The sequence below is a fragment of the Rhinichthys klamathensis genome, unplaced genomic scaffold, assembly GCF_029890125.1.
Source record: "Rhinichthys klamathensis goyatoka isolate OS25496 unplaced genomic scaffold, OSU_Roscu_1.1 h1tg000076l_1, whole genome shotgun sequence".
In the NCBI taxonomy this organism is placed as follows: domain Eukaryota; kingdom Metazoa; phylum Chordata; class Actinopteri; order Cypriniformes; family Leuciscidae; genus Rhinichthys; species Rhinichthys klamathensis.
This window is the reverse complement of record NW_026606618.1, coordinates 4,123,738-4,146,336: the sequence shown is the minus strand read 5'-3', so window position 1 is coordinate 4,146,336 and position 22,599 is coordinate 4,123,738. Positions and strand designations below refer to the sequence as shown.

The 22,599-nt window shown below is 38.2% G+C and overlaps 1 protein-coding gene across 3 annotated transcripts in view; it reads left to right on the top strand.

The window, feature by feature from the left end:
* poc1b (POC1 centriolar protein B) overlaps positions 1–22,599 on the top strand; it is a 50,334-nt gene that overhangs the window by 22,262 nt on the left and 5,473 nt on the right. The window contains exons 11-13 of one of the 3 annotated variants that reach the window (XM_056251018.1): positions 10,340–10,561; positions 10,939–11,110; positions 14,691–14,908. In XM_056251018.1, coding sequence (XP_056106993.1) covers positions 10,340–10,561; positions 10,939–11,076 — 360 coding nt within the window. In that variant the 3' untranslated portion in view covers positions 11,077–11,110; positions 14,691–14,908. Of the gene's footprint in view, positions 1–10,339; positions 10,562–10,938; positions 11,848–14,690; positions 14,909–22,599 lie in introns of those variants that run through there. The other 2 variants (XM_056251019.1, XM_056251017.1) reach the window with 2 other exon arrangements.

Genomic DNA, 22,599 nt, shown 5'->3' with positions numbered 1-22,599 from the left:
TACTATTAGCTGTGTTTTTTAAACACGCTAAAAGTAATTCAACTTTATATCATTATAATTATATACAATATATTACATATAATTAAATTATATATAACATTTAATTTTTTTATTAATTAGTTAAAAATAAAATAAACATTTTTAATATAGAACATGTTATTTTTTAATTAATATTGATTATTTGTATATATATATATATATATATATATATATATCAAATTAAAAAATTGGATAATTGAAAAGTGGATAGCATTGAAATTAGGAAAAGGAGCATTGGGGAGAACTATCGAACATGGGAGAATATTCTGTCACGTCCAGCCCACATTAAACAATGCTGGCCACTTTCAGCGTAATGCAACTGACAATCACCCACTTGCATGTCATATAATGTTAATCCCATTTTCTTTTCACACTTTTTATGAGAGTTTTATATGACAACTCTATTAACACCATCAAATCTCCCAATGTCACTTACGATTGCACAACGTGCCACATGTACAGCACACGGCCTTTATGTGTCAAACATTTTTACGGCATGGTAGTACATCATGTTCTCATTTAACCTTGTGCAAGTGTTTTCTTATCTTTTTTTCTCCCACACTTAAAAGAGCATTTGATTATGAAGCCACAAAAAGCAGAAGAGAGGATGTGGACTCTCTTGGTGTGAACAGTTTGTCGATGGGGGTTGGATCCAACACGTCTCAATGAGGTGTCAGTTGGCGGCGTGATATCTCCTGCTGATAGCAAAGCTTTTACAGTCAGTGGGCTGTTGACCCTGGCGTTAATCATTGGCTGTAAGATCAGTACCGTTGTGCATAAAAGCCAAGATAAGCATGGTGCTTTAGTGTTCAATTGGGCAGCTTGTGTTTTTTTATTGCAGTTTTGGATTTCCAATGCTGTTGGACTTTGCCTTTTTTTCTCATCTTGCTTATGCAGCCTGGCAGATATGTGCTATGATTGTCATCATGCGTTTGCTCATGACCAAGGTTTTAATTTATTACATTTATTGTCAAATTATAATACATTTTATTTTAATTTTTTATTATAATTCATTTGGTTTATTTATTTGTTTATTTTATCATAGACATGTTTGATTTCATTTTATTTTGTGATTTCGCTAACTCAAATAACATGACCTCCTTATCCCTTCTTCCTGTTTGGCTTCTAGACAGATGGCAACATAAGTGAGATGGGGTGACAGGGAAGGAAGTATAGTACAGGGAGCTGAAAGTATCATAAAAGTAGTCAGTGAGACTTGAGTGCCATATTTTTCCAAGTCTTTTGAAGCCATCAGCTTTGCAGGAGCAGATTTGAATCAGACAGCTGGAGTTGAACTCAAGAACTGAATCAGTCTGTTTAGTGAACGAATCATTCAGACTCGAACTCACCATACCTCTCTGTTTTCCTCATCCCTGCATGACCCACATCCAGGGTGCTCTTAGCCAGCAGAAGGCAGTAATAATCAATTACCCACAGGGAGAACTGTGACATCAGTTACTCAAAGACAGCCGAATTTAATTTCCTGCCCTCCATCCGCCGCGTAATGCCATGTTAATGGTTTCCTGCTTAGAAACATTACGGCTGCCACAACGGGCATCAATTTGTATCTGCTGCGAGCAGCGCCACAGTGAGCTGACCTGAGCCAAACACACTTTTCTCTGCCTTGCATGATATTTGGACTGTAGAGTTTAGACTGTACGCTGAACTTGCCTTCTCTACTGATTTTTTTATTTTATTGTGTTGATTATATAGCGGGGTAGTGTTGAAAATGTTGCAACAATGTAACGTTTTCAGAGACAGTATTTTTTAGCAATCAAGTCGTACAGTATATCTTGCTATGTTTGATTTGTGAGTGAATCACTCTTTTGAGTTGGTTATTTCAAACGAGTTAGAAAAAAAGTCTGAATCACTTTAAGTCTGAATCATTCAGACTGTTTTATAAGAAATTTGCTGTTTACCCAGAAGACTAATTTGCCACTGGTTCCTTTGAGATTTTCCTATGGGTTGTTATAATGAGGCTTTTCAATTTATGATTAAAATAAGGTCTGTGGTAAACATAAGTTGACTATACTTGGACACCCCAAATTTTCTTATCTAGTTACTTATTAGAAACATACAGTTTTTTTGTTTTTTTTTAATGAACATAGCTTAAAAATTTGCATTTTCAATATGTGTGTCTAATTTCTAAAGAACAAAACATCCTAGTATCATCAACTTATGTATAAAAACCCATAGGAAGATCTTGAGGGAACTACTGGCGAATTAGTCGTCTGGGTTTTGACATCATATCAGCACCACTCAATTGTCTATGAAATTTCCTTGCAATTTCGGAGTGAAAATTGTTTCTACACCAATTCTTTTTCAGTGTAGCTACTTTGTGTAAACACATTTTTGCTTTTGAATAGTTGGTAGCTTAGCTAGCTTCATTTTCTTTTAATCCCAACACTGAGGCTGACTTTGTGTCATGCTAAGCCTGTTTTTAAGGTCGATATTTTTATCCACTCCTAAAGTAGCATTTTACCCGAGGATAGTTAACACATTTCTGTTTGTCTTTGTTATAATGAATTAAAATAGTGCATAAACTGTACCTTCAAGACTTAACCTTCACCTTAACCTTTTCTCACAGTGACTCATCTTTGCCTACTCTGAGAGGCTAAATTTCCTCCTACTCATCCTCAGTTAACACCACTACCACCTACACTGCAGCCTGTATGTTTAACCTTGCATGCATTCCTGGCAACAGGGCGCTGCGTTCCAGACAAAACAAGCGTTTCAGGCAGCGAACTTCGGTCGCTCCCGCAAGGGCATTAAATGGGGCATTTTTCCATCACGACTGCCGAGCACCGGGAGTCACAGGCACTTGAGTGAAAATGAATGGAGGTGTTTGAATGCTGTAGAATATGCTTGATAGGGAAATGATGGACATGGTTTCCTAGAACTTGGTCGAAAATTCAAAATTCTTGTAATCTTTTTTTTCCTATTCCTATTTTCTAAATCAGCCTAGATTGATTTCTGAATGTGACACTGAAGACTGCAGTATTGGCTGCTAAAAAGCTTTTATTCACAGGAAATTTCATTTTAAAATTATTATAATATTTACCAGTATTAAAAAAGATACTACTTCTACTAATAATAGTACTAATAAATAAATTAATACTAATACATAAATTAATAATATTTTTATTTAATAATATAACTTATTTTTTATGTACAGTAATTTATTATTATTATTTTACAAATTAGTTCATTAGGAGTTTAATAGGTTATTAATGTGCTTTTAATGTTCAAGATGTGATGGAATGAGTGTCTTCCCTCATGTCAGCGTCACCCGACCTTCTCAATGCCCACTCACCACAAGGACACGTTGCCCTCCTTCATACACGGGACACATTGTTTTAATTTTCCATACGTTTCGGTTTTGTGATTTTTGGGGCGTTTGGAACCATTAGGTGTGTGTGTGTGAGCGTGAATGCGCCTGATGACTCATCCAGTCTGTGGGATCTGAAACTGTGCCTCCAATAGGAATTGGGTCAGAACTCAGCATTCATCATCCCTCTTTGCCTGTTTTGTGGAGGGATCCCCCATTTTCTTCAAGCGAGGGCTTCTGATTTAAGTTCCACCAGTCGAATTTTGATTCTAATTGAATGAATTACAAAGAATCCCCTAATGATATCACATCATTCAGTCTGATTGTTTTTAAATCTATTCTTTTTTTTTCCAGATACATTTATTCAGTGCATCCTGGTTTGCATAAACGAGTTATATCATATCCTTTGGACTTGGCATTTAATGGTTTCAGGTCACTGGCGGTATCGGCACTCATTGTGAACACGGCTCATGGAGAGCAGATGAGATTGTAATGACAGCGATCTGCAGGTTTTATTGCTGTGTTTGGTTGTGTTGTTCCCGATGAGGGCGTGCACCTCAGTCACAATCGAAATGTGACATAACCACTTAGTCACAGAGCTGGTTATAAAATGCTGCAGTTTTGTGGTATCTCTGAAAACGGATATTTATCTTCCCTGAAGCCAACGTGTGGGCGAGCGAATGGTGGTTTGATACGAGAACAGACGGAGAGGGAAAAAGGAAGCGTCTGCTTCCCCTACCATAGCGTGCTGGAGCCATCTCTGATATTCCAGTTTTTCAGTACATCTTTTCATCTGGAAGACTAACCAAACAGCTCTGCTTTTAAAGCCCAGGGTCAGGTTTTGCGTGTACATGTACATGCATGTGTTTGTTCGTCTCGAAAGTGTGTGTTTCTCATTTCGGGACAAAGACCCTTTTCAAAGCCCATTTCCTGAGTACCGATACACACCAAAGCAAAAGCAGGTCCTCTTTGGGCTTCACCCATAACCTGACCTTCTATGTGAAGCTCATGGTGCTGCAGACAGCTGTGGTTTTGGTCCCCTGACAGGATATGGCCTACATTCAGAGTGACAAGTGTTGGTTTCACTTTTCCACTAGGCCAGCCAGCGCGAGGGTCAAATACACCATGTAATAAAGAAGTCAGGTTTGGCTTGCAAAAATAGCCGTCATCAAAATCAGTGAAGTAGGACATGTGCAAATATGATAACATGACATAGCGGTGCAGGGATTTTTAACTATAATGAACTGTCCAGACAGTAATGCTTATCATTCACAAGTCTATTTCTGTGTGTGTGTGTGTCTGTTTGGATTAATGCTTAAGAGTCTATGATTGGATCATTATTGCAGTGATTATTATGTTTCTAGCATGTTATACATTTGGAAACAGTTCTTCTAACCCTATTTGATGGTGTGTAGCTTTTCATTTCTTAAACAACCACGTTAGAAGACACATCATGGCCATATACCAGGATGACAATATCAGGTGCATCAGGCTCAAATTGTGAAAGAATGGTTAGGAGGAAGCAAAAATATGTGCTTGAGTAGACTTTACTGGTTGCTTGACTCTTGCATTATTTCCATCAAGAGGTGCATCAATTTTTGGTCAAGATCATGTATTGACAATCCAAGAGTCAAGCACTCAGTTAAGTCTCATCCACCACATCCCAAAGACTTTCAATGAATTTAAGGTCTGGATTCATGTGCAAAAAAATCAATTATTCATGCTTAGGGTTAGAAGAACTGATGTCAAACATATAACATGCAATGATGCAATAATAATCACTGCAATAATGATCCAATCATTGACTCTTAAAGGGGTGATGAACTGAGAAATCAAATTTTCCTTGAGCTTTTGACATCTAAGAGGTCATCATTTTATAAGAATATCCTGTAAGTTTCAGAACTGAAAACGCCCTTGTTAGTCCAATAAAAGCTTTTATTGACACCAGGCTCAGCAAACGACTCGTTTTTCAAAGTGGGGAACTATGACGACAAAGAGGATAAAACACCACCCCCGCAGAAGAAGATCAATGCCTACTTCAACACGGACGGTTTAGCCCCGCCCACCGATTCGCGCATTAGACGAAACTCATTATAATATGCAAAACTGTTATCCACTCACAGCAGTGGGCGTTTACTTCCAAGTCTTCAATGCTAGACGCCCATAAAAACCGAGCGTTTTTGAGCTAGGCTTAAAACTAGGGTAGAAAATAGCCTATTACTTATTCATTTTGATGTTTTTGAATGTAAAAACCAAGCGAACGTCATAAGTTGACCTCAGACAACTATATAAAAAAATTTAAAAAGCCAGTTCATGACCCCTTTAAGTATTTGCCCATTTAAATCCAAACAGCGACTTAAATCCAAGACAGTTCACTTAAAAGCAATGAATAATTTTTCAGCATTATTTTAAAAGGCTATGAATCTAAAATTGCTCTTTTCTTTTTCCCATTTTCCCTGTCAGTTGTTTCAGAGTCTCTGTTGAGTCTCAAAATTGAGTCTTATTGAGTTCTGGAGCCAGATACTAGCTTAAACCCCATTATAGCCCGCCTTTAGAAGACACTTCACACAGCAGAAACCAGCCTCTGATCCATAGAAAGACTGTTGAAAGAAAAAGATTTGGAGATATTGGGGTATAAAGAGGCTTGCAGGTCAAAGGGCTAATGCCTCCTTCCTTGATCTCGATAAGGATTTCCTTGTACAAGAGAGCTCACTTTAATGGCATTACATGGCATCCTGTGACAAGGAAATATCTTCTGTCACAAGACCAGATCAGTGAGTGGTTTAAGCCGCGTTTCCACCGCAATTGCCCGGAACAATTTGTCCCAGGAACTTTTTTCCCAGGAACTTTTTTTGCCCCAGACCGGTAGCTTTCTGCGTTTACATCGCGGTCTAAAGTACCGGGTAAACTGCGCGCGACTGCTCATTTCTTGCTTGTGACGGACAGTAGACTGTAAAAGACAGTAATCAGTTTTGAGCGCCACATTTATAATAAATATGGAAGAGATTCACACTGTGCTGCAGTTGTTTGAGATGTATTGGTTTACTAACCAGGTAATTAACAAAACGGCAGAAAAGAGACGAGCACTGATACTAAAGCGTGTTCAGAAAGCTCGTAATGCTAACGTTAGATCTAAAATTAGACAGCGTATGTTATCAGCTATTGCGGACATTGACCGTGAGAAGGCTGGGACGAACGCGCAGAAAATTTCTCTTCCGCAAATACGCTTAATAAAGCCTGAATCTCGTCGTCGGTCCAGCTGCCTTTTTTATTTTTATTAAATTCCATATTTGCAGACAGACAACTCTTACTGCATGGAACTTCATTACTGCATGAAGCCACGAACTGCAATAGATTCTAAAAATTCCGGTTAAAATAAAATGCTGCGCGGAGTTATCCAATCATAATGCGGCGTGAACACAACCAATCAGCATGTTCAGCGCACAAGCCCCACCCGCGAAAGTTCCTGAACTTTGAAAAAGTACTACCTCGCGAGCAGGGACTTTCGGAGGGGGAAATATCTACCCGGAACTTCATTTAGACCCTGGTTCCTGCGGTGTAAACACACCGAGTACCAGGCCAAAGTTCCTAGTTCCTGGGTAAAGTTCCTGCGGTGGAAACGCGGCTTTAGTGGCAGTGAGGAGGGGTGCTTATCTATTTAAAATACAAAAACGAACCGTTTTGGGACTTTCAGTGCCTATCCTTGAGGACAAGCATACGCTTCTGCAAATGAAGGACATTTGACATTTCTCGCACTGGCACGGACACATCGTTCTAATATTAGCGCTGATGAGGAGCCGATATTGTTGTGAGGGGGCCGTTGAAGAAGGTGTCTTCCCATTTTTTAATGAGTAGACGACCAGACACGACTTCAACGGCTGCTCTGATCTTGTCAAGTATCCAGTCATTATGCTCCATTTCCCAGGTGTTCAATGAGGAAAGCAGTGATATTTCAAAGGGTTGTTGGGGGGTTTTCGATGTTGTTTAGGGAGCTCATAAATATTCCCAATGGCCCAGTGAAGTACCTGCTTAGCGGCCAGCAAGCCTGTTGACATAAATTATATCTGCGCTCAGTGCGCTGGCATAAAGACCCTTGGTCTCAGAGCTGAATGAATATGTTCAAACTGTAATGACCCACCTGTGCCCACTTCAAACCTCAGACTGCAACACCGTTTTTGACTGAACACAACAGTTGTTAATAAGATGCACATTCTCAGAACGGTCCAGGAAAGATTGAAGTCAGTTCACATATCGCTTACACTGTCACCAAGGGAACAGAACGAGTGTAATTCTTTGCGAGCAACCCCATGTACCCCTGTTGTTATGGCAACTGGTGAAGCAATCAAGAAGAGGTCATTCACCCTGCAACACAGGATAGTCTCTTGCCTAACCTGAGCCCATTGAGAAAGCAGAAAGGTCAGATTTGGCCTAGTGTTTCTTAAAGGCAGCATTATGTGCGATTAGATATGACAGTATGAAATACAAGATAACTCTAATGTTAGAGCTGTTTCTGCTTTGAAAAGGTTGCCTCTGATTTTTCCTAGAAAACCTTAGAAAAGTCAAATAAATGAATTGTCTTATGCAATAAACGATATGATTGTGTGTTTTTTAGTGAATCGAACGCATACAGCTTACTATTGTGAGACTCACTGGTTGTTCATATTGCAATGTGTAGTTAAAGATGCACATTATTAGCTTTGTCGGTAGTATTTTATTATTAAAAAAAATATATATAAAAAAAATAAAGTATTTTTATAAAAAAATAAACTTTTTTTTAATAACACCCTATCTATTTCTAAATGATTGATCTTATTGTGGAGCATTCATCCATACATGTTTTATTTTTTAATTATTAATTCTTTATTTTTACATCATAATTTATAATCATAATATTACTATTACACATTACTTGTGATATCATCTTCCGTTGAAACAACAGTCGTCAACCGTCGACTTCTCCAAACGTTAAGTCTGCTTAAAGCCCGCCCCAGGAAGCTCACATTCATCTGCCTCAATTCTTTCAAAATCAAAGAAATCTTAATGGAACTATTAAGGAACCAGAAGCATTAGGGGTTTTCACACCAGATGAACATTTTCATAGTTCCTATAACTAATGGTGGAAGTACCCGCTTTTTGTCGTGTTTGCAGCGCAGGAACTGGGAACGATTTTAGTTCTAGGAACGCCTTTTGGGGAAACTAACTAGCTCCTACTTCAGAGTAGGGTCTAACCCAGCACAAAAGGATCTACCAGTGACGTAAGTGTACACTGATTGGACAAATGCATGCGAAACACTGGAACCCGCCATTTTTAAAAAGCTGTGCAAACACAGTTTACAGCCTATATATTTACTCCATGAACATGCAAATGGCGATAGATGGACCGACGACAAAGTCCAGGCACTTCTCAGCGCCGTCAAAATAAAAGTCCCGCACAACATCCAAAGAGGCAGGACATAAGGTGATGGCTTATATGACTTGAAAGTTCCAACTGGCGGTCTGAATGCAGTCAGGAAAATGGTCCTATAGGGGAACATTTAGTTCTAGGGGGACTGCTCTAGTTACTATAACTTAGTTCGGTGCAAAAGCCCCTATTTAGAGGAATCTGAGCTGGAGATTTTTTCCTGGTTTGAACCGTTATGTCATGCACAGAGACCCTTACCTTACCTCAGTCATTTTCACAAATGAGACACTGCTACTAGCACAGACGGCATTTTCCAAGGGCTGTTTTCCACTAGGATAGAGAAACTAAACGCACACGGAAGAAGATACTAGGTTTGGAGCGTAGCATGATCGAGGTCGGAGCGTGAAGCGTGTAAATGAGGCTAGCAGATGTTTTCCAGATGTGGCTGGTGGGTGCCGGAGGACCCCAGAACCAACCCTTCAACACACTGACAGCTTTGTTCACCTACTCCCTCCCTTCCTAGGCCGTGATGCTGTCTCTCAGGCCTGAGCTTTGAAGTCAGGACGCTGCACAGGAAGTAAGGGTCTGCAATCGATTTTCTTCCTGCATTAGGGCAGGAATGTATGACCCTCCCCTCCTCCTCGCTTTGTCTCTCTGTTCTGGAACTGTTCAAGATTTTGGTTGTGTGCATGATAGGGTCAGAGGCCCATGTACTGATTCTGTGTTTCTATCATGTATTGTTAGCAAAAAGATGACTGTGCTGTGGTGCATTTTTTTCACGTTCAACTAATATGTCTACCACAATGAACCTGAAAATTTAAATCATTCACCTCATGTCATTCCAAACCTGTATGATTTATTTATTTATTTATTTTTTAATCTGTAATACAAAAGAAGAAATTAAAACATTGTTAGTGATGCACCGTTTTGGATGAAACATTTTTTTAGGGCCACAATCAATGACCAATACTCGTGTTTAATTAGCGAAAAAATATTATAGCATTTGCCGTGTGGCCAATGTTGCTAGCTGAGCAGAAAAACATTTATGTTTCACTTGGTTCCTTCAAAGTTGTGTTGGATTTCCTCAGCGGTCGCCGGCCCTTCTATCGCTATCGCTGTTTTCCATGTTTATGGAGTGAATAAGGCTATAAACTGTGTGTACATGTCTAAGTAGGAGCTAATTTAGTACCCCAAAAAGGAGTTCCTATATCTAAAATCATGGGGTACTTTCATCATTATTTATATTAACTATGAAAAGGTTCCTCCGGTGCAAAATCCCCTTATGAAAGTGAATAGGGATCGTTTCTTTCAACCTCCAAAAATGACAAAAAAGGACCATAAAAGTAGTCTTTATGAAGTCTTATGAAGCCATAAAATAGCTCTGAGTGAGGAACAGATCTAAATGTTATCTACTTTTATGTTGTTTGTTGATTGTTTCATTGGAAATAAGCACCTGGTACATTCTGCTAAACATCCCTTTTGTGTTCTGCATAAGTCAAACCGGTTTGGAATGATATGAGGGTGAAAAAAATTATAACAGAACTTTTAATTTTGGTTTCCTAATTCCTCAGGATGTAAGGAGCCATGATATTGGCACAAGCAGCAGAGATCAGCACATCTCAGGTATTGACTCAGGTCCAGCTCGGACTCATAATCGACCCAAAGATGGGGAGGATGAAGAAGAAAGGTTTCCTGGTGGCATGACAGCATCTGCAGCGGAGCACTCTGGTATCCCATCAAACCTTACTAGCACTCTGGAGAACATTGTACAGCAGTTGGACATCCTGACCCAGGTGAACTGCTTTTAGGTCATCGAAGTCTGTTGAATATTGCTATTTTGTCTAGATCTACCCAGCAAATCAGCTTGTTTTTCCTAGTCAAATCTGAACTTTGTTTAAAGATAAGGTCATATTTACTATTGTTTGACCATTTTTGCGGGTAAAATCAACTCATTTCATTAGGAATCCATGCAATGGGGAATTTCGTGTGTGGTGAAAGATTTCCTCATGCAGATTTCGCAACAAATTTAAGTTGGTCATGCAAATTTGCTGTGTTGCCCAACAGAAAGTGACTTCTGTGTGAGCTGTGATTCATAAATAGCTACACTAACCCAGTCTACGAAATGTCGCTAACGTGATTGTGCCTTAAACTGTTTGTTTTCATATCTCAGACCGTTGCTGTCCTCGAGGAGCGTCTTACACTGACCGAAGACAAACTGAGGACATGCCTGGACAACCAGGTCCTGCTTTTGCAACAGACACAACAAGTGGACCGATCTGACGAGGAAACCGAAGGATCATCTGTGTGAGGGATACCCAACCCCAGTGGTCCTCACTTCAATGGTAACTTCCTCTGGCCTGCAGAGGGGGACCAAATCCCTTATTCTTTTTTCATTTTAGCTTAAAGACATCCAGCTGTGTCATTCCAAATGAGGACATTGGACTTAACAATGCAAAAATAAGGACACAAGATGAAAAGACTGAAAGCTGGATGAGGGTAGGGCAGATGGGGGATTTGAGGGATCGTACAGCAGTCTCACCCAAAAAAATGTCATGTTAAGAGGACAGCTGCAGCTAAGACAACATCCCAGTCATGGTTTCACAGCAGCGAGGGAAGAGACTGAAAGAATAGACATACATGCACAGATTTTTACTGTATCCAAAGGTTTGTGTCTGCTGCATGTGTTATGTAAATTTAGACCATTATGAATGAAGTACAGCTCAAGTCTTTGATGCGATTGTGTCCCAGGCAGCATGAATGGCTTGTGCATGTGTATGTAAGAGAGAGAGAGAGACTGAGTAAGTGTCCTCAGAGACACTCGCAGTCTTGTTTACTCTTTCTCAATCAGTCGCAGCCTTGTGGCTTTCCTCTGGCTGGAGGTCAGACGGAAGTAGGGAGCCAATCGACAGAAGGCCCAGCGGTGCTTGTTTGCTTTGTGTACCGCATCCGTCTGTGTGCAGGAGCTCTACTTAAGTCTTCACCACAGTCTTGTATAAAAACAAAGCATCCAACGGCAGTGAAAGAAATAATGTACCTGATATCTTCAACATAATGGTATATTAAACTGTATAGATATGCATATGTGTGTCTGTGTGTGTGTTTATATTAGGGCTATCAAATTAACACGTTAACACATGCGATTATTTATTTCCGTTTAACGTCATCCTTTGGCTGCGGTGCAGTATATGATCACTCTATCATTCATTCAACTGCTATTAAACCATTCAAGCGTGATAAGACTTAAAAAAGACATAATCTCACAGACTTAAATGAGTTAAATAAAATCTTAAATGGCCGTAAAGAGTTGAGGCCATGGGATATGTGTCAGATCCGCATCACGTGCTTCAGTTCTTAAAGTGACAGCAGCCTAATAAACCTGTGGCTGTGATGTCTTTCATTTATGTAAATCAAAGAACAAAAGACATAGAAAATCACTCACTGCTCATGACTGCATAACATTTGTAGCTTTAATAAGGATTAATCTCTTTTTAAATTGTGAAGTGCTTGATAACGTAATATTTTTTTTTAAATCATTTGGAGATTAACTGTGAAATTAGTACAATATAAAAATATATTAAAAACTATAATGTTAGGTGCAGAAAAATGTGATTAATTAGTTTATTTTTTAATCGATTGACGGCAGTAGTTTATATATATTCTCATAAGAATTTGTCATAAACACAACAAAAAATCCAGCATGTGACTGTTGTTGTTGCTGCAAATTCCAGCCAAACATCTCTCCAACTACTTCCTGTGCAGCACACAGTCTCGCACAGACAGCAGGTGTGCGTGTGACCTCTCTGTGCACAACACGAGTCCCTTGTCTCCGGTGGGGCCCTGAAAAAGGGCTTAGAGCAACCAACTTACGAATGAAGAACAAAGAGAAGACAATGGAAATGTACGCATGTGTGCCTGTGTAAAAGTGGTTTTGTGTGGCTGTGTCTACTCAAGCATGTGCCTGTGTGCTTATGGATTTGTGCGCATGCACGTTCTTGCTAGACCCACATATGGTAAAGTGGTTGCCTGCTCATGAGGCAAAGGAAGGTTAACATTATCCCCCCCACAGACATCAGAGGACGAGTTCTTCCTTCTGTTAGCCAGGACTGGCTGGCGTCGAATCAGAGCACTTTTAGGAAATTCCCTCTGACCTTCTACTCTATAGGGAAGAACAGATAAAGATAGAGGAATGGAAAAGAGGTCGCTCGTATTGTTTCTGCAGTGCCACCTGCACAGAATAGACCTGCTCCATTTTTTTTTTTTTTTTTTTTTTTAGATTAGGGGAACGTCTGTTGAGAGGTTTTCTTTCAACAAATATAGATGGCGGAAAGTTTAAAGATAGGTATACATCTGTTGTGGGTCGGAGATCTTTCTTGAAGTTTCTGAACTGGTAAGAGAAACCCTGGTTTGAGCCGTACAGGATGAGGGAAAACGCATTGCTGTTGGACAGTGTATTAAAACCACTGAACATTTGAAGAGCAGAACTAACTGCTGCTTCCAAGCGTTTTGATCTGTAGGGCTGAATTGGATTCACTTGTTTTAGTCTCGTCTTGTCATAAATCCATCATGCACGTATCTTAGGATCTGTGGCTCACACTATGACCTTTAAATCATATGTTCCTATTCACAGCTGTGTTTTAAAGCGTCCTCACACCTGGTTTATTGAGCGGGGTGTTTTCCAAATCCAGGTGGCTTCACCCCAGTTTTGATTATTTTTGGCTAGTACATAAACTTGTTCCAACCTCGCAGTTTTGAAATGCTTATTGTTCTCTAAAACAACATGGGGTTGTTTTTAAACCCCAGATAAAATGTAGGCATATACTTTCCCTTTTTAATAAAAAAAAATTATACATTTCATATTTTTAGTCTCCATTTTAATCAACTTTTATTTACAATAGTTGATGTATACGTATAGCATGTCACACTTCTTGATGTCATGTTTATTATTAAATATTTTCAATATTACTTACATATTTTTAATACTTTTCTGAATAATTTCTGAATAATTTGTAATATTTCTAATGATGAGTGTTATCTTTGAATATTTAAAAGGCTGTGGAGCATTTGCACTATTTTTATCACAGCTGATGGAGTCTTGTTGGCGTTTGCGAACAGTTGCATGTCTGAAAATTTGCAATGGAAATTAGGACAAAAATGATGAATGAAAAACAATCGCTTGGGTTAACACAGACTCTCAATGTGTTAAAATCTCCTTAAGAGAGGTGTTTTAAAAGGTGTGAAGGGTTAATAACCCCCCACCCAGACACTTTCCTCCTTGGCTTTTCCTCAAAACCTTAAAACAAGTCTTTCCTGCTAACCGGAAACCCCCCGTGCTCTTATCTCAAACTGTTTTTTTTTAAACCCTATGTCCTTTGAAGTCACACATTTGCACTGCCTGTAGCAAATCCTTTGACCCCAAGTGTGTTTTAGTTTTCTTTGATTGAATAACACAAGGAACCTGATGTGTTTTCAGAAGAAAGATGTCAAGTTCAAAGGACACAGGGGTGTGTTGATTACAACAGCTGCACTTAATAAAATCTTGGAACATGAAAAGAGAAAGAGAGTGTGTTTTTATTTCACAACAAAAGGAATTTTACATTAAAGTGATTATTAGTGATGTTTTTACATATTATGTCTGTCGTTTTGCTTTTTTAAACTGTTTTTACCTTGATAGGTTTTTTTATTCTGCCGGGAATGCCATTTGTGTGGGAAAACGCACCAATGTTGGTGAGATTTTACACCATTTGTCATGATTCTCCAAGCACTGATTCTGTCTCTACAATTTCCTCTCACTTCTGAAACTACCCTATATTCTTAGTTTTGCTGACATTTCACAAAGTCTAGCAAAGGGCCATTTTCCTGTAAAGTCTTACGAGCTTCCGGTTTTCATAGATATCAGTTTTTTTCTTTCTTGTGTCCATTCAGCTGGAGGAGGAAATGTGGGAACAGGCTGTCTCTGCTGCTGATAAGGACGTACAGAACTTCCCACCTTCCACATTTGGGACCGGCCCTTTAACTGGAAAGAGGTGCTACCAGGGGTCATTGCAAAAGCTAGAACATCCGTCCTGTCTCCCCACAACCGGTTTGAGAAATCTGACCTTGTCAAAACATATTTACTTTGTACAGTAGAAATGAAAAGAGGAACAGAACTGCCTGTATATAATTTTTTATTTGTATACCTATCTCATTAGTAATCCTAGGTATTCGTACATAAAATGTGGTTACAGCATGCACACTTTTGCATAGACATTTATTTATTTTATTGTTTCTTTTATTTATTCTTTCTTGAATACATTATTGGAATATTGGAAGCATTTTACTTCTTTTAGGTTTTTTTTTATGCTGGTTAAAAGTCTCCACATCCTTATAGCAATCACTAGGTTAAGTGGTCTAAATGTATTGTGTGTGTATATATATATATCTACGGTGGAAGGCGAAGGACCATAAAATGTCCGTCTAATCATTGCATTAGGTCCGAATCCAATGGTAAGATTGTCCTACCAGCCAGTCAACGCATTTCCATATCTCCGCGCACCTGCTTGCACAGACATCACTTGTCATCAGCATGTTTCATGTTTTGAGTTAGACAGACGTCAGTCACCGAGCACCGCAACCGAAACAGCAGCCACATTTTACAGTTCCTCCTAAACCAAAACAACAAGCTTATGCTGCATTCACGCCATAACTACTGCAATGTGGAACAAGAGATGGAAACCTGTAACGTTATACTCGGAGCGGTTTGTGACTCGAATTTATGCGTTTAAACGGCAACACTATCAACACCGAAATGAATCTGCAGCCGTCAGGTGGTACAGGTCAGTGCTTTTTAAGTTGTTTATGTTCATTATGAGACATGAGGTAGTTTAACGCCGTCTTATGTCTCGTGACGCTTTACAAACTCTGCTGTGTGCGTTGATGTGTTTGGAAGGAGGCGTGGCTTTGGAGACGCTTTGAAGGGAGGGGGGATCCAATGCTTACCAAGCTAACTTGCTATTGCTAGCTGCTCCGAAAATTGCCTACCCTACCTTTAAATGAGTCATTTACCTTGCCTAAATTTTAAAATGTTACACTGAATGAAATTAATTTAATTGAATTATTAATTAACCAATTAACTTTTAGTGTGTTTACTATTTGAGAGCTATAGGTAAAACAATTACAAACACATCATAAAATTGTAAACGTAATCCATTCTTAAAAATGTATTCAAAATATCAGTAACACTTTACAATGATGCTCCATTAGTTAAAGTTAATTAATGTAATTTGTTACAGTACTTATTAATATTTGTGAACATTATTTAATAAAAAAAAATACAACTGTTCATGTTAGCTCAAGTTTATTAATAATGTATTAGTAAATGTTGAGATTAATAAATGCTTTAGAAAAAAATTTGTTTACTGATGTAGTTAACTAATGTTAGCAAATTAAACTTTATTGTAAAGCGTTACCAAAATATCGTTCAAAATATAAGAGTGTAATATTATCCATATTTAGGGTATGGTTGGGGGTTAGGGGTAAAGCTGTGCATATGCAGGTACTTTTACATTTTAGATGCTGTCAATACATCCATATGTTTCAGCATATTCAGTGTAAACGTTATGTATGAATGCCTACAAATTCAAATGAGATCAGACTTGACAAATCATTAAAAAAATATATAATTTTGGGATAATTGCTGTTTTTGTGCCCATTATAAATGGCATACGTGTTAATAAATCCATTTATTTACTAAAGTAAAAAGTGTGACAACTAGCCCCGGTCTTCCCTACAAAAGTGTTATTTGTTACAAAGCCAGCATATTTTTTTAATGCTATTTAACTTTATTTAAAACAATTCTCAATTGAATCAACTGAACACTAATTGTGCCTGGCTACAGAGACATTACGTGCGTGTGCGTATGTTCTTATGTGTAAGACTGCATCACAGCATTTGTCTGTTCTAGTGTCCATGTGCCTGTCCAGTCATGTGCCACTCGAATAGCCAGACTCCATCTCCACTTCTCAGTCCTGATGGCTTTTCCTTAAGCAAGAGTTTCAGCCTATTCCCCTGATGCCTCCTGTCTGAGAGCTGGCAGGTGGAGACATCTGTGTAATCTTCCTTCTCTTCACCCTCTCTCTCTAGCCGGGTGGAGTGGGTCTCAATGAACCTGCGATGTTTGTCAATTCACCCTTTAGGAGTGTATGTGACGGTGAAACTCATTGACCTCCGTGGCTCAGCTTTCCATCTGGCCTGATTGGATTGGCTGCATGACAGAGTTTTACTTCAGCTTGTTGAAAAAAGTTAGGTCAAGTTAGGCTCCTCCTCTAAACTCCCTGAGCCTTTCATGCTTAGAAAACACTTTTGTGGTTTTATTAACTTTTAAATCTCTCTGTAAGTGAATCTCATGAATAAATGGTCATATTTCACCCCAAAATAATAATAACAATTTTTTGGACAATCCATTTTCTTTTCATTGAATCTATGACATTATTTTATTACATTTCTTTCAGTTTTACCCCAAAGTGTGTGTGTATATATATATATATATATATATATATATATATATATATATATATATATATATATATATATATATATATATATATATATATATATATATATATATATATATATATATATATATATATATAAATTGTAATTTGCAAACATACTAAATCAACAATTTGGGAATGATGTGGGAAATGGGAAAATTGAAAAGAAGTAATTGGCAAGATTTTAAAAAAGCACTTAAAAAGCGACCTTTTCTTTTTGCGGAATATTGTTTTTAATTTTAATATAATTAGAATATTAATTCTATTTTTATAATATAAGTATAATACATTTATAATATTCTTATAAATATAATATATTTTGTAAACTAATTATTTAATAATAATTCATTTTAATACTATAATAATAATAACAATTGTATATTCAATTATTACTTTTTAAATATAATTACATTTTTTTTCCCCTTTTGTTTTATTGGGTGAAATATGGGTATTTCCGTTTTTGTGAGATGCCTGTATTAGTATATAATACAATTATATCATTTTTTTGTCACACCACTAATCCTTGATAGGTGTAGCTTAAGTCTTCCTTATTTGTTTTTATTCTTTTCAATTGGTCACATTCCATCAAATGAATCAGGCTCTGGTTTCATAAATTGTGCTGTTATTGTCTTAACCTACTGCTTATTATTACATGCGGCATATACTCCAAGCAGCATTATGCAATGACTGTGTGTCTCGGTTACCTCATTTTTTTTTTTATGACACACAGTAGGATAATACACACTTAGTCCACTTATGTCATCTCTTCTTCCTGTCTGTAAGCCTTTATGTAAGCAAATGGTTGCCATCCATCCCACACTGATGTGCAGGTGTGTTATGGGAAGGCCCTGCTAATCCCAAAAATGGCCAACAAAGCAGTGCCCTAGAGAACAGAGCGCTTTGTATGTGTCTCTCCTTGTCTGTAATCCTCTCCAGGTGCTCTCGACCATTCTCAACTCTTCTAATCACTCTTCTTGTCTTCGGCTGAGGGGGTGGTACCTGCCAACTGCTGTTTTTGTTTTAGATTAGCCGCTTCCCTAAGTCCCGACCCTCGGCCGGATGTCCCAAACCCATCTGTCACCGAGCCCTCTCCCAGAACGGAGGCTGAAAGGATATAGAGGAGGAGGCCAAGAAAAGAGGATGAGCTAGTGAAAGAAGCTAGGAAGTAATTGCATCTGGTGTTATTCCTCTCAGCGCTAGAGTCCGTTTTTGCTGTTGCAAGGGCTACATGCTAATGTCCTGATATTCACAATGATATGATTTGGTTAGTTGATATTAAAGCCAAGCCAAATGATCACATTCATATAGCGGTAAATGTTAGAAATGATTTGTAGTGGGGTGGGGGGAGTGTTTGCAAAGTATAATACGAGAACAACCCATAACTATCAAGAATATGCTAATTGCTAAGTCCATAATTCTTGTTATGGACTTAGCAATTAGCATCAACTTGATGTCTATGGGTTGATCTTGTATACTTTGCAAACACTTTTTTTGTGTGTAGAATAGGTGCGTTCTATTCAACCATAAGTGCCCTACGAGGTGGACTTCACAGGGTAATCCTCCTCAAATCCGAAGGGAGCGAACTTGTTCTTTGCTAGTTCCGCTAGTTTAATGTATTTGTCAACGTCAACCTCATTGGTTTTATTAAATGTTAACTTATTGTACATTAGGAAGAAGATATTTTCCCCATAGCTAGTTTGCTAGCAAGCTAATTTTTGTCAATAGTTTGTAACTACTTTTTCACTCAAATAGCGTCTATACTTAAAATCATGATTTGCTTGTTGCCTGACATGCTACAAATTGATTTTATCCTCCAGCATTGTTGTTGACATAGCCTACATATTGTAACCCACTAGAAAAATCTTGAGAGTGGGAGACTCAGACTCTCAGTTGAGATAATAAAGAGATCTTAGTGACTTTCACAAGCATATGTGCCTGCAATGATCCTTTGTGGATGTGGTTGTCACATTTGGTCAGGTGAGCCTGTGTTTCCGGCAATGTTTCCGGTAGTTTTGTGTTAAGCCGGTTAAGAAGCATTTCCTAATCTTTTAAGATGCTGTTGCGCACGAGACCATGCAGGCAGCCCGGCTGGATGAGGGGATGACAGTGTTTCATACGCAAACCTTCATCCAACAAGCTGGCAGGAGTAGCCTACGTCACGCTGAGGTGGGCAGTATGCTGTCTATCTCAGACCTGTCTCGCCATTGCGATCTCGCTGTCAGATTAACTGGAAGGATGTTTATGTCTGTTTATATGCTTAGGCTCTTTTAAATAGCATTTGTGGTTGAATTTGACATGAGATGTGAGGTGAATCATAGCTGAGCTGCTGCTAAGTATGTTAAGTTGAATCACTACTGTTTATGGTATGCATTTAAAAATTGCTCCTGGCTCAACTTAATAAAATAATCAATTTTTTTTTAAAGCTACATGAACAAATTGGGACTACATGTACGTTGTTCATAACCTTGCTAAAACAGGCAGGATTTATATATAAAATGTATATATATATCGCCCTTTTGGGAGTAAGTATTATGCTAGTAAAAGTACACCTACAATTTACATTTTATGTGTTAAAAAAAGTTACATTTAGCATAATAATATGTAGTTAAGCTAGTAACTGCAAGAGTTGGTTTCACACACATAAACTTTAATGGGTTCATGTTGAGAATATTATTGCTTAATGTTCTGTTATCTTGTCGTTTTGGCAGTTAGCATGCTAGTTATATTATACTGTATATTGCTCCATAATATGCTATAAAAATGTTGTTTGGCATGCTAATATGTGCTATTACTAGCTAGTAAACTGCAAGTGATTAATTTGAACTAATTTTAAATGTGTAAACTTTATAGGATTTATTGGTTTGAGAATGTTATGCTTAATGTTCTCATTCTAATTAGTTAGAGTTATGTTAGTTTATACTTTTATATTGCTCTGCAAATTGCTAGCATGGAAAGAAAACCTCATTTGTGTGCTTCCTGCCCACAATTTACATAATATTTCGTAAGGAAATGTTATATTTGGCATGTTAATATATGCTAATGCTAGCTAAGCTAATAGTTAACTGTGATTCATTTGAGGTATTTTTAAATGCTTAAACTTTATAGGATTTAGTGGTTTCATGTTGAGAATGTTATGCTTAATGTTCTGATTTCTGTTTTGGGAGTTAGCATTATGCTATTTTATACTTTATATTGCTGTGCAAATTGCTAGCATGGTAAGAAAACCCTTATTAATGTCCTTCCCGCCTACAATTTACATAATATGTTGTAAGGAAATGTTATATTTGGCATGCTAATGCTAGCTAAGCTAATAGTTAACTACAAGTGATTCATTTGACCTTGTTTCAAATGCTCAAACTTTATTGGGTTCATGCTGACAATGTGCTTAATGTTCTGTTATGCTGCTGTTTTGGGAGTTAGAATTCTGCAAGTTATCTTAGACTGTATATTGCTGTGCAAATGTTAGCATGGTAACAGGTCTCCTCCTCAAACTTCCCATCTTCAATTTAGGCCATTATACGTAACAAATTGGAATTCGCAACTATTTTTACATGTGAATTTTCGCAATGTTATTCGTAGGTTTTTGTACAATCTGCCCACTGGTTTATTTCATGTTTCCACTACACACAAGGTATTTGAGTTTAATAATGTTAAAGAAATCCATTTCCAATGTGTGGATCCACTGTTCTTTTTTTTTTTCCAGTATGTATAAGTAGAAAATAATGTGTGAGTTGCGTTTCCTGCTAGATTTGCCGAAGTGAAAATACAAAGACAACTTGCAATATCTCACCCTTTTCCTTTCGCACACTTTTGCAGGTTGTGAAAATGAGACGGTGGAAATGATTCGGGTTGCATCTGCTCTTTTCCTCTTGTTAAACCTACATCTGCCAGACCATGACACCTTTAACACCCTCACATGCTGACAGTGATTTGGACATCCGCAGCTGGTAGGGGCTCACCTGACCTCAGACTCTAATTATTGCAGCTTCTGTTTTCCCTCAAGTCTGTTAGCATCCAGAAGCTCTCGAACAGCTAGGCTTTACAAATCTTGAGGGTGGATTGTGGTTCAGAAGGCCCCTACATTTTCACAAATTGCATTACAAATATGAGTGAAATAGTCACAGCTGTGAGATATGATTAAAGTAATTTGTCCTTGGGCTTGACAATGTAAGCCAAGACACTACAGGCAAAAACAATGTTCTTTCATCTTTCATGCACTGATCATTTTCTAAGTATGGTGATATCTAGTTATTTTATACCCTATTCACCTTGCGGTGTCTTGCTTTAAACTCAACTAAGAGGTGAATAATGCCGTTTAGAATGAGACAACCAAGTGTAAACTCGAATGAGAGATTTAACACTCTTGTATTTAAGTTGAGGACTTGTTTAGTCTGGGCATTAAATATGGGCAGACCAGCATGCCAGTCCAAGAACGTAATGGGTGCCACCAGCTCCTTTTACATTAACCCTTAATGCACCACTTTGAAAGGCACTAAACCGAGTGGGACTGCAGCCCCTTTAAGATTTTCTGATCATTTGTCTCAATTGCCCTTGAGAAAATTTGAATGGCACTTGAGTAATTGTTTCAGGACGTCTTAATCTTTTCTCAAAAGAGGGGAAACAATAGTCCCATTGAGGCGGTGGGACTGGCCATAACCTTGTGGGTGGTCCCGGAGCAAAGCACCTCAGATATTATTATGGAGCAGGGCTGCTTTTTGAATCCTCGCACCTTCGTATAGCGTGACCTTTGTGTGAGACTCCCCTCACAGAGGGATAAAAGAGATGCTGTGAATATGCTAGTGGGGTGGCGTATCACTCCAGCTCCCAGCCTATCGACCGTCTCCAGCGGATCTTTCCAGAATAGCCCCGCCGTCTTGCTTGAGGAACTGTTGAAACTCTTTGAGGGGTGACGCAACGCTTTGGGTCTGACTTACCTGGCTAAAAATGGGCATGTGTTGGACGAACACTCAGCCTTGGTGGGTGGTCCGTCCTTATGAGCCGTTTTCCGAGCAGCTTTTATGTCTTTGTGAAGCGAGGCTGAATATGAATCCTGACGCTTTTGTATAATTCTCGTTACAGAGGACGGGAGGAAACCCTTGCTGATAGCCGAGATTCATTTAGCCAGTTTAAACGAGTATATATCAGGAAAAAAAATTATTTAATAAAAACTTGCGTTGATTGACAAAATGGCAAATGTAGTGAGGCTCAAATGTCTATAAATAAAAAGCTTAATATATGATATTTAATATATAATAATATCAAAATACATAAATATATATATAAAAAATGATATAAAATATAAG